The sequence below is a fragment of the Ailuropoda melanoleuca genome, chromosome 12, assembly GCF_002007445.2.
Source record: "Ailuropoda melanoleuca isolate Jingjing chromosome 12, ASM200744v2, whole genome shotgun sequence".
Taxonomy (NCBI): Eukaryota; Metazoa; Chordata; class Mammalia; order Carnivora; family Ursidae; genus Ailuropoda; species Ailuropoda melanoleuca.
The window spans coordinates 80,061,032-80,083,124 of NC_048229.1; the positions used below are offsets into that span (position 1 = coordinate 80,061,032).

Consider the following 22,093-nt stretch of genomic DNA (forward strand, 5'->3'; position numbering starts at 1 on the left):
GTGCTTGTGCTGCCTAGCAGCTGGGGACACGGAGGCTCGGGCCACCTGTCCAGGGGTGGGGAACTGCCAGCTCGCAGTGGGATCCAGGATCACGAATGGGGACTCACCTCTGGGGACCGTGTGTGCGAGTCCACACCACCCTACCCCTCCCAGAGGCCCCAGCTGCTCCTAAGAGTCTGGGGGGGCCCGCTGAGGCCGCTCTCACTCCCCCAGACCTCCCTAGGACTGCAGGTTCCCACGGCCACTTCTGGAGCATGGAAGGCTTTCCACACAAAGGCTCCTCACATGGAATGTGGGCATGTCTGGAACCTGTGACGTTCTCATGAGTCTGCCCCATTTCCCAACTACAGCACACTTCCAAGTATCTTGCTGATCATTCAAATTAAATTTTTTTCACATCCGCTGTGTACAGATTTGGCTGGCTCCCCCCTGAATTAGTGACCCTGTGTGCACATGTGTGATGTAGACATTCCATGCAGAGGTCACTTTGGGGGCCAGCACCCAACCTGGTGCAGGAAAGGGGAGATGTGGGTGCTCAGGACTCCTGGCTACTACGGATGACGTGCAGGGACGGGGATAAAAGTCAAGGTGCGACACGCAGCCTGCAGTTTCCAGGCGCTTGCAGCCCAGTGCAGCCCCGCATCTTCCTTAGGCGCCTGTCACTACGGCCACCAGTCCCGAGCTGGGACACGTACACGCAGTTGTCTCCCAAGACGGTCACGCAGAGGCTGGAATTCCTGACATACAACAGTGTTTTCTGGGACTTACAGCCTGGTTTTGCAGGGTCTGAAACTCCAGGAAAACACTGCTGTTCTGACCAAACACAGATGAAAGAATCTCCCTGAGGCCTCGGCCAGGCCAGGCCCCTCCCGAGCCCACAAAGGTTTCTATTCCTAGGACAAGTGTGGCTGGGCCATCTGCTGGGACCTCCCTTGGCCGTCTGGGACCTCACTCCCTGCCTGCAAAGTACCCAGAGTCCCTCGAAGGAGAGCAGACGTCCAGGCTCCGAGGGACCACGCCCCCAGACCCCGCAGCGCCGAGTGTGGCTGGCAGCCCTCCTGCTTCTCTCCTGGTGTGTGTGGGGGGGAAGGTGGGGGGGGAGAAGGCAAAGCTCTGCCGAGGATTTGGCTGCTGCTTCTGGCTGCCAGTGNCTCCCTGCCTGCAAAGTACCCAGAGTCCCTCGAAGGAGAGCAGACGTCCAGGCTCCGAGGGACCACGCCCCCCAGACCCCGCAGGGCCGAGTGTGGCTGGCAGCCCTCCTGCTTCTCTCCTGGTGTGTGTGGGGGGGAAGGCGGGGGGGGAGAAGGCAAAGCTCTGCCGAGGATTTGGCTGCTGCTTCTGGCTGCCAGTGAACCCTCTGCTGAGTTCCTCTGGGCTGTCGCCCACCCCATCCCCTCCCCTAGACACAGCGTGCCCCACTGCATACCAGGGACAGAGGGAGGGGTCTCTCATTGACCTGTCCTGAGTGGGCGGCGTGCATGCGCCCCTGGCAGGGCTCCCGCTTTGTTCAGACTCAAACTGTGCTGGACGCCGGGCCAGAAGGGAAACCCCGTAACTTCTCCAGGCTCCTGACCAAATGCCGGCCAAGCACGCTGCCCCTCCTTCTTGATGGGCACCAAGGAGCAGGCACTGGGTCTGCGGGACCGCTCAGGGACAGCGGCTGTGCCTGCCCTCACTGTCCTGGGGTCCTGCTGGGGCTGGAGCCGTAACAGCAGGTGGTCTTCAGGGAGGTCTGGAGAGTGGCAGGAGGGCCGCCTGGCCGGCTCCAGGCCAGCTCCAGCCAGAAGCGGGTGAGGTGGCCACATCTCCGTGTCGTGATATGCGTTAGCAGTTGGGCTGTGCCCAGCGGCCATGGCGGTGGTGAGCACGGGTGGGGCGCAGAAGAGAAGGGAGCCCTCCCCGGAGGAGGCCAGATTCTAGACTCTACGTGTGGTCTCAACCACCCACCTGCCCTCTGCAGCTGGGGAACCCACGGTGCTATCTGAGAACACGTAGGCTTGTCAGGGCCGGGGTGTGGGCTGTCTGGTGCGTGGAGGTAGACGGTCCCACGCAACACGCTGGGAGGCAGAGGGCGGCTCCCCCAGGCGGCAACACCACGGGGCAGGACTCTGCTCGGGAGAGTAGTGACCCATGCTGGACCCGCATGCACTGCTCCCACGGCTAGGGCAGACATGCAGACTGTGCTGGGCCGAGAACAGGGTGCTGCAGACACAGATGAATGACAACAGTCCTCTGGTGGCCACTGTGTTCCAAGCTACACAGGGCTCTATCCCCACAGGGCCCCAGCCATCGAGAGCAGGCCAGAGAGGGATCGCGAGCGATACAGGCAGGCCCTCCTGCAGGCTCCAAGAGTGGGGGCGTGGGCACCCTGGGACCACCCCTTCTCTGGGGCTTCTCTGCACACCTCAAAGGTACCTCTGAGTTTTGCCCAAAAAGAAGGCAGCATATGCCAGCTGAGGGTGGGTCCTGGCCCTCGGCTCACTTGTGAGCCCCCGGAGCCCCTCCTAGCCCGAAGACAGTCCCTGACCATATCCTCCCGGGAAGGCTGCTGGAAATGTGAATGCCGACGCACAGCCAGAAGCTGGGGCCGCCTCCCGCCCACTGGGACCCCTTGCAGACCCAGGGTAACTGGGGTGGGAAAGCTCCAAGGCCCCAGGGAGCAGCTCTCAGGGAAAGCTAGCCCAAATCCCCGCATCACACAGACACAGCCGACACAGCCACGGGAACCAGCAGCTCTGTGCACACGCTGACAGGCGTGGTCCTTCCTCCCACTGGGGGAATGTGCCAGCCCTCTGGCTCCTGGACTGGGAGGACCAGGGCTCTCCACAGTGCCAGCGTCCCCCGAGACCTGGCCTCTGCGTGGGGGGAAGGCCTGCTCAGATGCTCACCAGGGCTTCTCTGGGGCCCGGGGAGCCTGTCAACGCCGTGATCTGGAGAGAGGGCAGTTGGAGGCAGCAGCAGAGAATCCCAGAACCTTAGGGCTGGCGGGGCCCCACCCGCCCCCGTGCTTTCCCACAGGCAGAGCAGCCCTGGGGCACCCCTCCTGGGACGGGGACACTGTGAGAAAGTCAGCCCCAAACTGGGGAACATCCACCATGCTGGAACCTTCTGCTTCTCATCCCGCTTTATCCCTCTGGGCTTCCGTGGGATGCTCATCTATGTCATGAGATGGGAACAGGGTCCCCCCGAGAACTCCTGGTAACCTGGAACCTCTGAATGTGACCTGGTTTGAAGACGGAATCGAGGTGCAGATCTCAAAATGAGATCATGGATTAGGGGAGGCCCTGAAGCCCAAGAGTGTCCTCGGAAGACACAGAGACACAGGAAGGGGACATAGGGACGAGGCTGAGAGGGCCGAGTGCTGTAGCCACAAGCCCAGGGAGCACCGGAAGCTGGAAAAGACAAGGAGGGAGCCCCCCACGAATTTCAGAGGGAGTGCAGCCCTGCGTTTGGACAACAGGACACTGCAGACAGACCAACGGGCCTCACTCCATCTGCGTCAGACGCCCTGGCTTCCACTGCACTCACGGACGTGGCCGGGACAAGTTGTGGCCTTGGGTCCTGCTTTGGATCACAGGTCAAGTGAACAGTGTCTGGCCTCAGGCTCCTGCTCTGTAAGACAGGCTGTCACGTGTGGGGCCACCAGGTCCCGGTGCTCTGAGTCCCGCCTGGCCAGTGAGCTCTGCGTGACTGGTGCCCTTAACGGCGGGCAGGAAGCACGGCGATGGGTCTCCTGCTCCACCCGGAGACCAGCATGCCGGGAGGGGACGCCTCCTGCGGCCAGCTCATCGGGCTGTCTTCCCATTTCCCCACCCCGGAGGGACATGCCTGGAGTGCGGTGCCCGTCCTGTCTCTGCCGGATGTCTGGGAACAGTGAGGGGCAGGAACCTGGGTTTGGGGGGGCTGACAGGAGGTCGGGGCGTCTACACCTGGCCAGTGTCTGTCTCTGGGACCCTCTGTCTTTTAAAACCCCTGGAGGAACGGGCCCCTTGGCCTCAAGATCTGCTTCAAACCTCAAATCCCAGTTGCAAAGGGCCCTCTCCCCCCTGCACAGGCTGTGAGAGACTCTGAGAACCACGTGTGCCCAGCACGGGGCTCTGTGGCTGCCCCTGCCCAGGGCACGGGCGAGGTGAGGGCCGCAGTGAGAGCCCCCGACTTCCCGGCACGAGCAGAGCATGTGACTGCAGGTCTGCTCCGATTCTGGACGCTGAGCAGTCCGGAGGCGTGCAGGGCTCAACTACGAATTATCAAAGAGCAGGGGCGCCTGGGTGGCTCCGTCAGCTGGGCATCTGACTCGTGGTTTTGGCTCAGGTCACAATCTCAGGGTCGTGGGATGGAGCCCCTTGGCGGGCACTGCGCTCAGTGGGGAGTGCGCTGGGCATTCTCCCTCTGCCCCTCCCTCGCTCGCATTCCTCTCTCTCAAATGAATCTAAAAAAATTACCAAAGAACATCCACAGGGAGAAACACCCACGCCTGCTTCGACGGTACCTTCGGGACAAGTCCTCCCACAGTGGCCCCGGACATTCTGAGGGACAGAGGGGCCCACGGGCCACGGCCCTGCCCTGTCCCCCTCCCTGCTCCTGGGACCCGGGGGACCAGAGTGGAGAACCAAACCCCAGCCCTGCATGGCCCCCCGGTGCAGTGCCCTGCGGTCCCGGCATGACAGAGAGGAGCCACAGCCCACTCGACAGCGCTGCTCGCTGCAGGGGCTCGCCCCCTCCTGCGCGGGCTGTCTCCCATGTGTCCCCCATTCCGAGATGCCCCAGTCACGTCAGGTGCCCAGACGTAGGAGACGATCAGCGCCGCGTTCAGGAGCCTCTGCTTACAGTGCAAACCACACCCACGTCTCCCAGCATTTGGGGCCAACGTCCCAGCAGCGGGGCGAGCTCGTGTGGGGTGCTGCAAGGCCCGGGTGTAGGGGGCAGGGGCTGGGGCGCAGGACTGCTTGGCGTGCGGAGACTTCGCCTCCCACGACCTCCCTCAGAAGAGGGTATCCTGTTCAGGCACAGCGTGGGAGGGAGGAAGTGCTCTGTGGACCCTTTTTATCTGTACAACGAGGCAGTCCACCCTGTAACTGCTCTCCCACTGACGCTGCAGCCCGAGCAAAACCACAGGGGCCCGTTGTGCATCCTCCGGGGGGACCTGGGCAGAGGGACGCACCTTCTGCACCCCGCTCCCACCTCTGGTCTGAAAAACGCCAACTTGGCTTTGGGAGCGGCCTGACCTTAGCCGTGGCCCCTGTGGGGCATCACACATAAGGAGTCCACAGACCAAAAGGACAAAAGCAGGTGGAGGCAGCCGGCAAGTACGAGCGTCACGGTGTCCTCTGCCCACCTCGCCTGCCTGCTTCCCTGTGGCCTCCCGTGCTTCGTACAACAGCCACTGGATCTGAAATGCTGACCTGAGCTCGGTCTCCCCTTCTGGAAATGCTGGGAGCAAATCCAGACAGCTCGCATGGCGCCAGGCCTGCATACCCGACACTGTGGGCGCCCTCCCACCCCCAGCTACCGGGCAGCTAAGCAGCTCCCACACCAAGATCCCAGCCTGGGGCCGTGCAGGGGGGTGCCTTTGTCCCCCTAACTCTGCCTTCATCCAGCCGCCCCCCCGCCGCCCTCAGTCCTGGTCTGGGCTGGCGCCCCGTCTGCCTGTCTGTAATTCTCCTGTTCACGCGCTGTCTGGTGTCCTCAAACCACAGCCAAGCTTCGGCCAGCAGGGCCCAGTCCTTGTCGGGGCTCAGCCCCGAGTCACATTCAGGGCCTCAGAAGGTTCCGGTGAAGGATGGTGGCAAGAACGAGGGCAGACTGCTCACGGGTCTCGTGGTGGCCGACCAACGGCCAAAGGGACACAAGCCCCCTTTGTAGCCCTCGGGCCCCCTGGGTGCTCGGTGGGCTGGGGAGGAAGACCGACCACTTAGAGCCCAGGTGAGCAGGGCACCCAGGGTCTGCGTGATGGCGCAGCACGGCCAGGGGACAGTCTGAGCACAAGCGAGTCAAGACCCTGCTCCAAGGATCCAGGCCCTCCCGCCAGCCATCTGCACAGGGACCGGGCAATGCGCGGGCTGCCCGAGGGAAGATGAGTCAGACCACAGACTCCGCTGGAGGAGAAGGGGGTCAGTTTTGCAACCATGTGTCCCCCAGAAGGGAAGGCATTCATCTTAGAACAACACAAATCTCTTGAAGAAAACCAGGAGGCAGAATTCTGCAGACGCCACACTGTATCCCGAGTTCAGAAAGGAACTGCTTTGGGGGCGGGGGCGTTCTTGACATCAACAGAATCATAAACACATTAGGTATTCTAGCCGAACAAAAGCTCTTTGCTACCCCAACTGAAAAGTGTTTTTACAGAAGTCAGGTCACCCCTCCACATTCTTCATCAGTCTGAAGCTAATCAGACCGGCCAAGCAAATACCTTCATGGGCAGATCTTCTATCAAACGACATGTTTCCTAGCTGCACAAAGGCTGGTCCACCGGGTCCTGCCCGGCCGATTTCTTCACGAGGCTGCACAGTTATTCAGCCCCAACTGGGGTCCTCGAGATGCGAGGAATAAGGAAGAAGATAAAGTCCTGTCTTCAAGAAGATGCTGGGCCCTGGAGTCCCGGGAAGGCTCTCAGAGTGCGGAGGGTACCCCCGGCACCGCGGCCCACATTCAGGGCCGATCCGCCCCTCCCAGCCCTGCCTCGTCGGCACGCCCGAGGCCCAGAGGATGTTAAGGATTTCCTGGGTGGTCTGAGACATGCTCCCAGGGTGAAGTCCAGCTCCCAAAGCAGTGACCCACCCGCCCCAGAAAGTGGTCTGGAAATCCAGGGGGATTTTCCCCTCGATGCTGATGATGATCGTGGCTCGTGAGTGCTGGGTTCCCATCAGGTGCCAGAGCCACGCTAGAAACCTTCACACACGTGAATGTATTCAATGAAGACGGTCTGCCCACGTTATCTGGACTCTCGCTTCCACGTTACTAGGCCAGGGTAGACCAGCATGTGGGGTTCTCTCTAGCCCTAGAGAGGGCCGTGTGCACCCAAATCTTCCGAATCATGAACGCACCCCAGCACGGGCCCACGGTCTATGGGTGCTGGCTTCCTATAAAGCGTGGTGGCCTGCGTGGCCGTTACAGGGAAGGGTGCGGGAGAGGCCGGAACTGCAGAATGGATTTCTGGGTATCGCAGGCAGATGTCCGGAGGACACGGCAGATATGGGGCCATTACAGGTTTTGCACCCACTCGCTTCATAGCTAGCCAGCACGTGAAGAGGGCAGGCTAGGATGAAGACGCCCACAGAGACCACGTGGGGTGCCCTGCTGGAGAAGGCTGCGCACGAGGGGTATGCAGCCCTGCGCTGGCACACCATCTTGGATGACGCAGACCCAGCCCCAATCCTGGCCCTCCTGCTGCCCCCGAGATGGGTGAAGCAGCCTAGCAGCGCCCCTGCTGAGCCGGGGGCACAGGTGCTGCCTTCCCTCACCCCAGGGCTCCAAAAACACTCGGACGTGGAAGGAGGCCAACACAGAGGCTGTGGGGCACTTGCCATGGCTCTGCGTGTCTCCTGCACACGAGGCTGTGCGTCCTCATGGTGACCCTCCCTGAAGGGGCCCCCGAAACTGACTTGCACCAGCTCCTGCAGGATCGCTGGTCCATGAGAGCCGAGCAGATGCCCACCCCACCAGGAGAAACCACGTACTTCCATTCCCAGCACTGCGAGGACGCACTGCCGCCAAGCACCACGGCGTGGGCGACCCAGACGGATAAGACAAAGCGGCAGACCACAGTGGGAGCGGTCAGCACAGCAAGACGTTCCCTGGGGGTGGCCACCCTCCACCCAACAGGCCCTTGGGATCTGGGGCCCCGTGTGCGAGATCTGATCCGGTACCAGTTCCATCCCACCCTGCTCTCTGTGTGCTGGGCACAGCCCTGAGGCCCCTCTGCAGACCACCCACCGTCCTACCCCTGCCCTCACGTGTGGGTCGAAGAGGGGGGTTTGGAAGGGACAGGGTGAATCCATTTCTCCCCATCACTCGGGATTTAACTTGTTCGGTCTTTGTAGCCACATCAGTGCCTCTCGCGTGACCAGCTCAAAGGAAGCCAGACCTTCGGGGCCTGGGGCATTCGGGGACGGGCCCCCCAGAGCTTGCACTCACCCCTCCCGATCTGGATGAAGCCGAGCAGGATGATCAAGGCCAACGCCAGGAGCTTGGCGGCGGCGAAGGCGTCCTGGACACGGGTGGCAGCCTTCACGCTGTAACAGTTCACGGCCGTGAGCAGCACTGCGGAGAGAGGGCGGCGGTGAGTCCCGCGCGACGGGTGGCCACAGGGGACACGGGTGGCCCCAGAGAGGGCAGCCCAGCCCCGCTGGCCTTGCTCTGGGCTCTCCTGGCTCAAGGTCAGAGGCTGAGAACCACATTTCTTGACTCTCAAAACAGCTACAATCCCACACACCCCTGGGCTATCGTAAAAATTTTTTTTTAAAGATTTTATTTATTTGAGAGAGAGTGAGAGAGCGCGTGCGTCCAAGAGAATGAGAACACCAGCAGGGGGAGGGGCAGAGGGAGAGAAGGAGAAGCTGGCTCACCACTGTGCAGGGAGCCTGACCCAGGACTTGATCCCAGGACCCCAGGACCATGACCTGAGCCAAAGGCAGACACTTCACGGAATGAGCCACCCAGATACCCTGACATTAAGAACTTCTGATGAATGAATTTCAACCCCCTACCGGCCTCTGAGCAAAGCCCCACCCGGCCCTGCCCCCACCCCACCTGCAGCACACCTGAGGCACTATCTTCAGAGCACAGGTTATAAATACAAAGGCACCTTTGCTGCTGGAAGGAGGCTGTGCTCACCGGTGTGCACCTCTCACCATTTGAGCCTAACTTAGGTGCCCACATAGCCCACCTAACTTCCCAAAAGCAGAAAACTCTTTTTGCAGAGAGAGCCTTCTGGAATCCCACAGAGGAAACAGGTAAGTGAGGCACTGTTAGCATGAATCCATATGACAAGCCAAGGGTGGGACCACGGGGGGCAATTCTGACACATGAAATGGGGACTGAAGGCAAGGCCAGGCCCAGGGAGGGGGGTCAGCAAGAGGCAACACTCAGGTGGGCCCAGCTGGGGATTTTAACAGCATATGCTGAAAACTGGATATCACACCAATCACAGCTGGTCCCCTGACCTGGAAGGGAGGGGGGTGAGATTTGGGGGGGCACAGGTGGGCCGCTAAGCCAGGCTCCACAAACGCACCCAGACGCGCGTAAGCAGGTCCTGCCTGGCTTCCCGGGAGACCCCTGGCCCTGACCCAAAGTGGAGGCATCCGTATGTTGAGATACCGGGTGTGCAGGAGACACTGTGAAGTGTGTAGGGACCTCGTGAGCTGGCTATTATCCCAGCTACTTACAGCGAAGCAAAACTATATTAAAACAAAGGCAACAAATCCTCCACACTCAGACCTTCAACTCACTACTCCTAACTCGCGTGCGCTCTCAGCGGCTGGGAGACGCTCCGAGGGTGAGCTCACTAGGCTGCTGCCCGGCTCCGCGCACGGCGCCCTCCTGAAGGTGCCTGCCATCAGCTGCCTGGGAGCATTCACACCAGGGAACCTGCAAGGGCACAGAGCGGGGCCTTGCCTTCTTGGGGGCTGGTCTTCCGCCTTTAACCCGCAGGGCCTGGACCTGGGAAAGGCCTCTCCACGAGCCCCCCACTCCCACTGCTTCTCCACGGGCTGCAGTGAAGGTAAGAAATGCTGGAAAGTCTGCACATCTTTTCTCTTTTCGAAACAGAACTAACCCAGGACTGGCAGACCCCAAGGGGCTTTTCCCCCAGCTAAAGTCAATCAATGAAATTTTACAATTCGAGCAGGAAGGCCTCAAGAAATAAATCCCTACTAATGAACTGGGTAAGACGCGACAGTTCAGTTAGAAGAAAAACAAGAACTCTCCCAGCTCACTTCACCCTGCCACCTGCTTATCGCTCCAGGAAATTAACTGACACCTTAATAGCACCCCTCCCCCCGCCATGTTTCTCACTGCTCTGAGCTCTGGCTGATGCAACGGCCGACCAAGATTGTGCTCTGCACTGAAATTCAGACCAAAAACTGCTCTCAAAGTCGTCACTTGTAGCTGCCATTACTCAGCAGTTCCCGCGCTCGGTAGGGCAGCCAAGAGCAGCGGTGTTTGGGCCTGGCATGGAACCCGGCCAAGCCCCTTGGGTTCGCAGGCTGTGGTCTGCACCCGCACCTGCCAGGCCCCGCAGTAAAACGAGCTGCTGTGGGGAAGCGGCGGTCCAGACACAGTGTCCACAGCAAAGGACAGAAGGAGGAGCTGAGCCTGGCCGGGAAAGGCTCAAATGTGCACAGGGCAAACAGCACCGGGGACCTTCACGTGGCCACAGGGAGTGGGGACATGCTTAGTCCAGGCCCACAGAACCCATGGGGCACAGAAGAGGAGAGGCTCAGAGTGGCCCCCTGCCCCAAGACGGTAGGGGCAGATCCAGGACTCTGGCATGTATCTGGCAGCCCCATGGTGATCACAGTGGCGGACAGGGAGAGAAGTGGCGGAGTTCCCTTGTCCTAGCCTCCCAGGGGAATGATTTCAGTCCGGTGCTCATTGATCCCACTGGCCGCATGGCTGGGATCCGGGATGGAAGGGCCTTCCTGCCACCGGATCCCAGGAGGCCTCTGCACAGCCAGAGGGCGGGGCCGGGGTTTTCTGGGACGGTGTCACATTTCCTTACATTTCCTTACGGGGTGAGTGTGACAGTCATGGAGGCACACATGCCTCTGGCCCCTCCTCACCAGGCCCAGGTGGCCAGCACTCTGTACGCAAAAAGCACTTCGCAAAAGCACTTCCGATGGGAGGCTGGCCCATTGCATCACTCCCCCATTCATGCCCCAGGGAGGCCGGGAGGGTGGGGGTGGGGGAGGTGTCGGCCAGCCACACCAGGAGGCGGCTCTTCCCCGCCCACTGGACACCCTGCCGAGCGTGGCTTCTGGCAGGCCGCTCTCCTGGCAGCGGCACGCAGGCACGGCTCTGGACACCGAAACAGCCCTGCCAGCACCACGCAGCCAGCCCTGACTGCCGCCTCTGCTCTGCCTGCTCCTCTGGGGTCTTCCCAGCCCTCTCATTTCACAGAGGACAACCGAGGCTCCAGGAAGGGGAGCAGGCTTGCCCGGAGCCCCCGGCTCACGGTTGTTCCTACTGCAGTGCCCACCCATGCTGTGCTGGGCTTAGTGGTCACTGGGGCAGGACAGAGGCCCAGGGTCCCTCCTCTTCCACGCCGCTGCCCCTCCATCAGGAAAGAGCGGCGCACACCTGCCTGTGCCCAGACCCGACCCACTGCTCCCACTAACGCATCCTGAGCCCTGCCCAGCAGGTGCAGAGAGCCTCCCTTCACACCACGGCAGCTCGAGGTCACATTCAAGATAACCAGGTCATGGACAGGCAAGGCGGGCTGCAGGCGGGAGGGGAAGGGACCTGCTCACAGAACAAAGGGGACTTTGTAAGTGAAATACTTGATGAAACTTTCATGTTCACTGACTTTGGCTGACGAGTACATAAATGCTTTAGTATTCTCCATGGTGTTCCTTTTTTAAAAAGTTTCAAAATGAAATAAAATCTTAAGTAAACAAAAGCATTCATCAGGGACCCACTGTCTCTGGCCCTCACAAAGCAGCTGGTAGGGCCCTCCCCGTCCTGCCTTTGGCTCCGGCACCTTGACCAGACGCCTGGCAGGGGGGCTGCTGCTGGGTGTGTGATGGGGACACTGGGATTCTGGGCATAAGGCGAGAAGGCACTGAGGGTTAGCAGTGTGGTCACTGTCCCTACGGACTCGCAGCCCTCCAGGGCCTGGGGACGAGAAGTGCCGGTGTCACACAAGGGGGCCACCGACCGCGGCTGCAGGGCACGGGCCCACTGGCCGGCCAGCGGACGGAGATGCCATCAGGAAGGCTCCCCACACTGGCACCCCCAGATAAGCGGGGCTGTGCTCACGCGTGCTGACAGCTGGGGCCAGGGAGATAAGCCAGCTCTGGGCTGCCTGAGGACCGCCAGGAGCGGGCTGGGCCTGGCGGCCGGTCCCGCAGACCACGCTGGGAGCTTGTCCTTGAGGGGTGTGTCCATCCCATCCTCGTCCTGCTGCAACACGGGTCACCTCGCTGGCCAGCAGGAGCACCCAGCTCAACCTCAGCAAAGGAGCCAGGGTCTCAGGGGCTCCCCCTGCACCTCGATGGTGGGCGGCGCTGCCCAGTGAGGGAAGGACGACCCCACAGCCACACAGGACACCTGGTCACAAGGAGAGTCTGGCTGGGAGCTCCAGCCCCGGCTCCAGGCTGCCTGACCAGGCGAACTCCGTTGAGATTCCTGCCAGCAGACCCAGGGCTGCACATCCCCAGGGGGCCGCTCGGGCCCCGGGCGCTGGCTCACCCCCAACCTGTGATTCTCAGGCTCCCCTCAGAAAGCACCCTGTGACCCTCCCTGACCCTGAGTGTGGGGTGTCCTGGGGGTGCTGCCACCGGTGGTGCTTGATGCGACCCGGGACACCCGCACGCTGCTTCCCCGTCCCAGGTGTGGCCCCCATGCTGCTGACGTCACAAAGGCATGGGCAGGGGGAACACAGAGAAGGTGCCCTGAGCAGAGGGGACGACGTACTCCCCACTAGCACACAGGCCACCAGCCTCCTCTTGGCCGTGGTGCAGAAGGTGGTTATCTGAGCAGGACTCAAAGGCTCCCTCCCCAGCCTGGCCCCACTTGACCTCTCCTCCCCGAGGGCCGCCATTGACCCCAATCACCCACACAGTCCCACCCCTCCTAGACAGCAGTCTCCTGTTAAACGTATTCATTCGGCTGTTCCACCCACAGGGGGAGGGCTGGTATGTGAGGGGTGCCTGTTTTCATTTAAAAACACCAAAACAACAGCAAAAAAATTTTAAGATTAAAAATAAGTTACAGCAAAACAAAACACAAAAAACACCCCAACTGAGAGTAAAATGCTGATGGGCGTATTGGGCCCAGTAACCAGGGCTGCGTGGATGCTGGTACCGAAATCAGCCACGATCTTGATCACGAGAGCCACGTATAAGCACCTGGTGTGTACTCAGACTCTATCATTTGGTGCCCTCAGTGCACCCTGGGTGGCAGGCCAAGCCCCCCCACCCCCTGCCCTTGCTGACTTGAGGTCAAACACGCCAGGGGAAGGTCATGAATAAGCCCAAGAGAACCATCCAAAACCACACCATCTGGGTACCTACTTACTGATCAGGAAATCAGTCCAATGTCCCCCCAGGGGCTGCAATGATGGAGCCCACTCGTCCCCAGCCCAAGGCTCTGCAGGGACTATCTCCCCAGGATGGAAGGGCCCAAGGCTCAGAGCCCCCAGGCCTAGAGCCTCACTGCCTGAGTCCTGCTTAGGAGCCAGTGGCGGGCTCCTCATGGGTCTCTCCGAAGAAGGTGCTTTCTGCAGATGGTGACACCCGCGGGGTCTGGCTGGCAGAAGACGGCCAGACGGGGCAGATACAGCAACTCCACGCAAATGAGCACTGTCTGACCTCAGCTTTGCTGGCAGGGACAGGAAATGGCCGTGGGGCTGTGTCAATTCCAGGAAGCCCCGCCAGCCGGGTCCCCGGGTGCCCCCGCGGCCACCCTGGAGCCTGGCCCCCCATGGGTCAACATCACATGCTCACTCCAGGTCTGGACCCTGAGCCTTGGCTGCCGGTGAGCAGGCTCCTAGGGCAGCACCAGGGGCCGTGGGCTTGCCCAGGCACTGCGAGGAGCCGCGAGCACAGGCGGCTCGGCCCGTGGCCTCTGCCTCTGGGAAGGAGGTTATCTGAGCAAGACTCAAAGGCTCCCCCCCCCAACCTGGCCCCACTTGACCTCCGCAGTCTCCTGTCCTGCCTTCGCCTTACTTATCCAAGCTCACCCAGCACATGCAGGGTCCCAGAGCTTTGTGGGGGCTCGTTTATCAGCACCTGGCCCCTGGCCCCTGCAGGTGCAGATGTCCTCTCGGCTCTCCGCGAGTCGTGCTCCCGTCAGGCAGCCTGATGGCCACGATCGCCTGCGCCTCCCCCATCCAGCACTACTCCTGTCGTGTCTTAACTTTCTTGGCCCTCCCAGTGACAGACAGGATCTCACACTCCCTGGGACGCCTCAGGGCGACTTCACCTTTGCTGGGCTCTAAAGAAAAGGAATGGGTATGACCCTAAACCACCTGATAAGGATGACCTCACCTCTGGAACGTGCTAGAACACGAGCTGGTTTAGGTCGTGAGCTCTGCTCCAGACCACCCAGTGGCAGGGAGTTGTTCCGACAGGGTCCAAGGCTCCCTCAGCCAAGAGGCCGCTCGCGGCCTGTGGGAGAGGCCTACGTGACCTCTCCACGCAAGTGAGGACACCGGCTCTCAAGCCACCCCCCCCATCTTGTCGATTCACTGCTTCTCTGTGGTAGAAAATTACTGACAGGCCAGCGTCCCATTTTCAAATTCCCCATGACCCGCCCTGGGACACGAGTCTCCACGTTTTTTCCCATTTTTAACCTGACCACGGAGTTCACCAGGCCTGGGGGGTGGGGGTGTCAGCAGGTGTCAGGAATGGTGCTGGCACGTTCATGTCCAGACACACCAGCAAGGGGCAGATTTAGCGAGCTTGGAAAGGTGCCAACCTCAAGTCCTGGGGGCAGCAGGAGACCCCCAGCAAACAGCAGCATGTCTGAGGGGCTTTTCTGAGGCACAAGTCCTGGAGCACAGGCAGGTCCCCAGGGGCCACCGGCCCCAAGAACAGCCAGGACAACCATCAGGGAAGCCCTCCTTTGGCTCTGAAGTGACCCCGGAGTGCTGACATGCTGTGTGACACTGGGCTGGTTACTCAGTGTGTCTGATCTCTGCACAGCTGCTGGGGGGTGGTGATGAAGAAACATGAGAACTCGCTGTCTAGCACCCCACCAGTCGGTCACTGCCGACTGTGAAGCTCTGCTCAGCACGCACCAGGCTTTGTTCAGGAGACTCCATGCTTCGGGGTCTCCCTCGGAACCCCTAGCCCAACCCCTCTGCACCTCCAGCCATTCTAGTGAAGGAGTAAACGGAGGGAAAACCTGCTGGGGTCGCAGCCCGAGAGGACAGGGAAGCATCTAGACTCGTCTGATAGTTGGGTAAATGGAGCTCAGAGAGGTTGTCTGGCTGGCTGAAAGTCACACAGCCCAGGGAACGGGGAGAGGACACTTAGGCCTCCCCAATCCCACTCCGTGCTCTGGAGCCTCGGCTGGGCCTTCAACCCTGGCTCCCCCGCGCCACGCTGTGCTCCCACCTTGCTAGTTTGTGGGAGCCTGGGCATCAATCCTCCCAACCAGGTGATTCTGACGCTTACCGATGGGGGCAAATCCCCCAGGGACCCACTCCCCACATGCACAAGTGTGATGCCTGTGTACTGAGCATCCTCCAAAGGGACGGCCTGGGTGGGTGCGGGGACGCTGTTCTGTGTGGGCTTAGTCCTCAGACTGAAGCAGGCTGTCCCTTCGTCTGCACTCCCTGGAGGAGGGTTTCTCGTGCAGGACTGTGCCCAGGAGAGGGCCAGTCAAGAGCATCCTGGGTGGATGCCCCCACAGCGTGCCCCTCATTAGGCAAGAGGGCCTGACCGGAGCTACACAATGTGTTCACACATGTCTCCCTTCTCCAGGTAAGGCTGCCCCGGGACAGGACCCAGTCTGTAGCACCCAGCCCTGAGGTCTTCACGGGGGCTGCGCGCTGCTGAACCTCGGCGAGGCCTCCCGCCCTGGAGGACAGCCGGGGCTCAAGAGCCCTCTCCCTTCATGTTCTAGAAACAGCTCACTGCCAGGGACCCCCTTCCCGGACGACCAGAGGACACTCCCTTGTGCCTTGGAAGTGACGGCCCCACCCATCCACCGGAACAAAAAGCTCCTTAACCACGCTGTGCTCTGGCCCCCGTTCCTCCCCAGACCCCTGACCCTGGCCCCCCTCAGGGCGAGCCAGCAGACAGCCCCTGGGTGGAGGGACACCCGCTCCGCCTGGGCCCCGCCTGGCCGCCCTCCCCCACACCCGTCCAGGGTCTCTGATCCTTTCCCTTAGCTCTGCGGGGTCCAAGATGATTGCAGGAAACACCGCCTACCCCAGGCCTGTAACACAAGGGTGCCCAGATTAGAGGCAGCTCCAGCCAGGCCCTGTCTCTATCCACTGCTGCCCCTGGGAGGGCCACAGCTCCAACCCGTCCACTGTTCCCCTCACCAGGCACAAGTGCTCTGTCGTGTTCGATTTCCGGACAGTCCCTCTGTCACCTGCCCCTGCAGTGAGGAGACATCTGACTCATGCACCCTCTGCAGGCATGACCTGCGCACCCTTGCCCTGCTCCGAGACTCAGGCCCAGAGAAGCTAAGCACCCAGCCCCAGGTCACACAGCCCAAGGCACTCACAGAAGCTGGGGGACAGGGCCCGGGACAGAGCAACCCCCCGCCCCCGCCAAGGCCTCCCGCAGCAGCCCTAGATAACTTGGGCAGGATCTGAATGTGTCTGTGCTGAGGGCTGAGGCCCAGGCCAGCCGTGGGCAGCTCACATGGACATGGCCAAAGCATGAGGCTGGCCACAAGGTCACGGTGGACTTCAGGACCACGTTTCCCTGTAGTGGCCTCAGTTCTACTCAGTTCAAACTACAGTTTGAGTAACTCACAGACAATCACAGACAACCAGCTGGGGCTCAGCAGCGACAGACGTCAGCCAGCAACCAAGGTCAGGGCAGGATCAGGTTGCGAGCACTGTGCTCCAAGGGCCCAGTGGGAAGGTGGCGCCAATTCCTCACATAGCGGGAGGGGTGGGTGTGGCCCCGAAAAATGCCCCTGCGGGGAAGCAGGTCTGCCTGGACAGGCGTGTGGGGGAAAGACGCCTCCCACGCTCTGAGCCTCCCTAGGGCACGTGGGTACTGGAGGGCCTGCTGGGATGGCCACCCTCCAAGCAAGAATTCAGGACTCTGCCAGGAGCCGAGCAGCTGCTGGACTGGGCGGTGGTGCACGGTGGGGTGGTCCGGTCGGCGGGGTCAAGTGCGCTCTGGGCAGCACTCTAGGCCAGCAATCCAGAGAGGGCCCAGGAAGGTCACACCCACCGGAGCGGTGCAGAATCACGCAGCCCCTGGTTCCCGGCACCTGCTGTGGGTCACAGAAAGCGGACAGGGACTGGAGATCTGCGAGGGCACGAGAAGAGGCGCGTGCCGGGGGGCAGCTGTGGGCCTACCCTGTCCGCGAAGTTCCTGTGCAAAGTAAAAATCTGGATGGAAAGAAGAGGGAAAGGTGAAAGGCTCCCTAGCCAGCTGTGCTAAGGGGGGGTCCGGCACCCCAGTCGGGGGGACAAGCACTTCTCAAAGAGTCCGGGATGGGACAAACCTCAGATCCCCGCATCTTCTCACCCTGGCTGACTGGACGCCTGGACCTGGTGACCGACACCACGCCAGGACCCTGACATCTGCCATTCCCGCCAAAGATGCGGCCGTGTGTCCCCACACAGGCGATGACAAAAGGCAGTTTGGCATGCGCAGTGGGCTCTCAGCCCACCGCTGCCTCAGTTTCCCTGACCAAACAAGAGGGAAGACAACACCGGTTTGAAAGCTGGGGCAGGAGCATGTGAGGAGAGGTGTGAGTCCGAGCACATGGCTGCTAGGAGACACCAGATCCATGTCTGCCCCCTTTGGGGGACGGGGTGTGAGAATCCCATGACTACGCACGCTTTGGAGTTCATACGCCTGGAACACATTTCTGGGCAGAGTCTGCACATTCCTTCGGATTATCAAAGGGGTCCGTGACCCAGGGAGAAAAGGGTTAGAAATGCCCACCCAGCATCTCCTGCTTCCCTGAGGTCACGCGCTGCTGTCAAGTACCCCACGGGGCTGAGCTCCCGTCCCATGACTCTCGGCGGGACTTGCTCTGGCGGCTGGAGCACGTTCGCGTCTGGCTGGGAAAGTCAGATTTCAGGGCTAATGACTGGGCTGTCGTCTGCACTTAACTCTCAGCTTGTGACTCTGGGGTCGTCAGCAACTTGGAGACACCCAGAATAGAGATGGGCCCAGAGCTGGCGGCTGGCAGGCGTTCAGACGCCCCGAACCAGGTGATACGGTGGTGGACACATGGTGTAGGTGCCCCACACCCCCAGGAATGGGTCACTGCCTGGAGCTGATGGACAAGAGCCAGTCAACTAGAAGTCTGGGGGGTAGAGCATGACCTCCCGTCCCCCTCTGGTCATTACCCCAAGTGACTTACCCTCACGTTGGCTGGCCCCAACCCACAGCCAGCCAAACCCGTCCTGATCTGTGCCCCTCACCTACGGGCAGCCAATTTCCTGCCCCCGAGGCAGGAAGGGACTACTGTGGGACAGGCGTGTCGCAGCTCAGACCCCAACACGAGAGGGAGATCTTTGGCATTCACCTCCGGCTCTCGCTGCCTTCTTTCCATTCTCTCTCCCTCCTGCTCTTTGCTAAACTGGGAAGAACAAGTTCTAGGGCAGCTCAAAATGTGAAAGGTGAACAGCAGACGGAGGGTGGCGTTGAGAATAAATTACAGCCACCACCTGGCAGGGACCCTGTGCGCCGTGCTTGATAAACACACCGTGGCCGAGAGCCCGCACGTTTACCCAGGCAGAGCTGTGACCAATTCCCACTTCACAGATGTGCAAACTATGCTGAGAGGTTCAAGCAAATTTCTGGAAGCAGAACCCAGGTCTGTTCACATGCAGAGTGCAGGCTTGACCGGACACCAGGTGGAAAACATCTCAGGTTACAGGACCCCGGATGACACCCACCCCAACCCCACACGGACTTGGTGCCCTCCAGCAGGGGGACTAACCCACTCTAGGGGAACCTTGGCAACCCTGTCTGTCTCCCATAAGAAGGCAGACCAAAGTGCTTTCCAGACCTCACCCTGAAGGGGACCCAGAGCCACCAGCAGACCACCCCGAGTTCTGCAAGCACCTGGTGAGCCCAAGCTGCAGCTGTCCCAGTGGGCCCAGTAACCCCTCCCCACCCCCGGGCAACAGGGAGGGGGAAGAGGAAGGTAGGCACCCAGCAGTCTGTAGGCACTTGCTTGACACCTGTGTCTGGGGTAGGAGTGACGACGACGCAGCAGGAGACGTGGCCCTTTCAGACCCCCCTAAGGGCCCCTCCCTTGACAAAAGGACCCATGCAGGTTTCTGGACTTGGACCCGCTCCCACCGTGTGCTCCTAGCTCGGGGCTCTCCAGACATGGATGGACCCATTTTACAGAGAAAGCTGGCCCAGTAATGTTGGATACACTGCCAGAAGCAAATTAAGGCTGACGAGAATCTCAACTCCAGTCTGAGTGGCTTCTGCCCCAAAGTAAAAAACGGTTTTTCAGCGTCATCATACTTTTAAGCAAATGCTACCAAGTTTTTGTTTAGCGATAACATAAGCCTAGTCCCACGCCAGATCCCACACAGCCATCAGGACCTACAGAGCGAGTTTCTCTCACCTTTACGGTGCACTGAGAAACACCAGAGCCACACCAGACAAGGGCCCCATAGTGGTCGTTTTGGTCGGACCTTATTCCCACATATATTAGCAGCAGAGCTGTACTAAGTACCAAAGCCGACCTGTTTCAGTGCAGCAGGTTGTGAACAGGGCACTGAAAAGACCAACCAGCAAACCTGAGAACTTTGCTCGAGTACCCACGACACACCACTGTAAGGAGCGGGCCACCAGGCCCTCCCATGGGGCGCCACATGGCCCGGGGTGGGCTCAAGGACAAGAGCAGAGCAGAGCACCCTTCCTCTTCTTGGGGAGAAATTCCAGAACCCAGCCGTTGTGGGATACTCAGACGACACTCAGAAACTCTCTGTGGCTTTTCACTGCCTTCTCAAATGCCCCTACAAGGGAAAGCCTTCCTCCCTGGACACCCATAACCTTTCTCCGTGCTCAGTTCACAGCAGCCTGTGCCGGGCAGCTCCAAGTTCTGTGAGCCTCGGACCAGCCCTTGTGCCTTTCCACACAGACAGGCTCTGGACTAGCGCTCATCCTGGCTGACAGGGAGCCTCTTTCTGTTCAGTGGAAATCCTCTTTCCATCAGAGAAAGCCACCGCCCACACCTAGGCCCACATAACACACCCCCAAGCTGGTTCAGGGAAGAGCCACAAGAACGGACCAGCACATGGAAGACGTCACCCCCACTCACAGCTTACACTGGCAGGGGTGCCCTCAACAGCACTCCCAGCCAGGCCCAGCAGTGCCACAGTGATGTGGGGCGGGGGGGGGGGGCTGGACCCATCACAGTCCCTCTGCAATCCATCTACTTAAACCTGAAAGTTTAAAAAGGGACTAGAGAGAGAACAGGCCTTTAAAGACATTATCTGTTTCACTACATACTGGGCCCAAACATTAAATCGTATTGTAATATAATTATCGTAATTATATCATAAAAACTCATCTTGCTTTAGAGGGGCTTTCCCCTCCTCAGACCAATGTGTCGTTCCCATAAAACCCTCATCTGAAAGCCCCACCAGAACCACAGGTCTTGCTGTCCTCAAGCAGATCGACCTCCTAGATCTGGACAAAGGCTTTTTTTTTTAAAGCTGAGATTCACATCCTGAGACCGCCCCAAAAAGGGCAAATAATGCTCTTCACCCAGCGTGGCCTCTCTGTTCAGGGTCTTGGGAAAGCGTGGGGTGTCAGGCAGCCAAGCAGAGCCTTCTGGACTCACCAGTTTATGAAGGGTGCCTGCCCCCACACTACAGTGTGGCTCGTGCAGGGAATAGGGTCCACACACTCGAGTCCCCACAGCACCAGCAGGCACTGCCAATCAGGGGCCACTCCTCATTAATGCACAGTCCCCCGAGAGTTTCGAGTTTCGTGGCCAGGACCCCAACTACGAACGTAGCCCTGCTGGCTCTGGACCTTTATGCGCCAGTAACATTCAGGCAAATCCTCACATCAGGTGGCAGCTCTGAAAGCAGGACATTTCCATCCTGCAAGGCTCCTCAGATGTTGGCCAAGGGGCAGGTGTAAAAAGTGCCAACAGCCAAAAAAAGAGAAGAAAACCACATCATCTTTGGTACAAACGATTTTTTTCTGAAATCCCACAAGAAAACTGTTTCTGCAAAGCACTCATAGTTCACCAGGACTGTATCCACCAACATACCCAGACCATGACCATCATTAGGGATACGACCAGGGGCTGTTTTTCAGCACACTTGGGACCCCCGAAACCCACCCTCCACCCTCAACACACACAAATTCAATTCGCAGCCAACTACCCCTCCGTTAGGACTTTGCGACTGCTGACTGACTGAGCAACACAGAATTCTGTTCCTATTGGTTTCGTATGAGCCGTCTCTGCTGCTTCCTGGTAAGCCGATTTCAAGAGCAGAAATGAATGAATGTTTTTTTCTTTAACTACATTTTCTGTCTGAGCACTCAGTCCTGGGAACCTCAACAGGAAATGCGTTATTCAGACATTGTGTGGATGACCACAAAAGGCAGGGGAGGTGTGTTGAGCCGTCTGCTTGTGAAAAGACGAGGCGAGGAAGTGGAACGCTCCCCCCGCCCCCCGCAGACTGGGGCAAGGACCCGGCTGACTCACCGCCGAATCCCCAAGATGAGGTGGACACGAATGAATGAGACCCACGTGGGCTCTGCGGGCCGGTCCCGCCCGCGGCTGGGTGCCCACCCCCGCAACCCCGGGCGGGTACTCACGCACGCAGAGGCAGGCCACGAGCTTGGCGGCCTCCTCGGGCACCGGGCAGGTGGGGAAGATCGGCTTGAGCAGGTAGGTGGCGAAGACGAGCGCCACGATGTACTGCGAAGAGGGCCGGATGATGAGCAGCTCGATCCACAGCTTGAGAAAGGCGGGCAGCGAGCCGTACACCTCGAGCATGTAGGCGTAGTCGCCCCCCGACTTGGTGATGGTGGTCCCCAGCTCCGCGTAGCAGAGCGCGCCCACGATGGAGAAGACCCCGCACACGGCCCACACCACCAGCGCCAGTCCCGGCGAGCCCGCCTCCTTGAGCACGCCGGTGGGCGTCACGAAGATGCCCGAGCCGATGATCGTGCCTACGATGATCGCCACGCCGTTGAAAAGCGTGATGCTCCGCTGCAGGGTCACGCCCTCCGCGCCCTCCCCG

The 22,093-nt window shown here is 60.2% G+C and overlaps 1 protein-coding gene across 1 annotated transcript in view; it reads right to left on the minus strand.

Moving 5' to 3' along the window:
* The window catches only part of SLC7A5 (solute carrier family 7 member 5), a gene marked incomplete at its 5' end in the record, with an annotated part of 30,284 nt that extends 8,192 nt beyond the window's left edge, over positions 1 to 22,092 (minus strand). Inside the window, 2 exons of the mRNA XM_034639045.1 lie at positions 8,052 to 8,259; positions 21,666 to 22,092. Coding sequence (XP_034494936.1) covers positions 8,052 to 8,259; positions 21,666 to 22,092 — 635 coding nt within the window. The remainder of the gene's footprint in view (positions 1 to 8,051; positions 8,260 to 21,665) is intronic.
* Position 22,093: the final 1 nt, after the last annotated feature.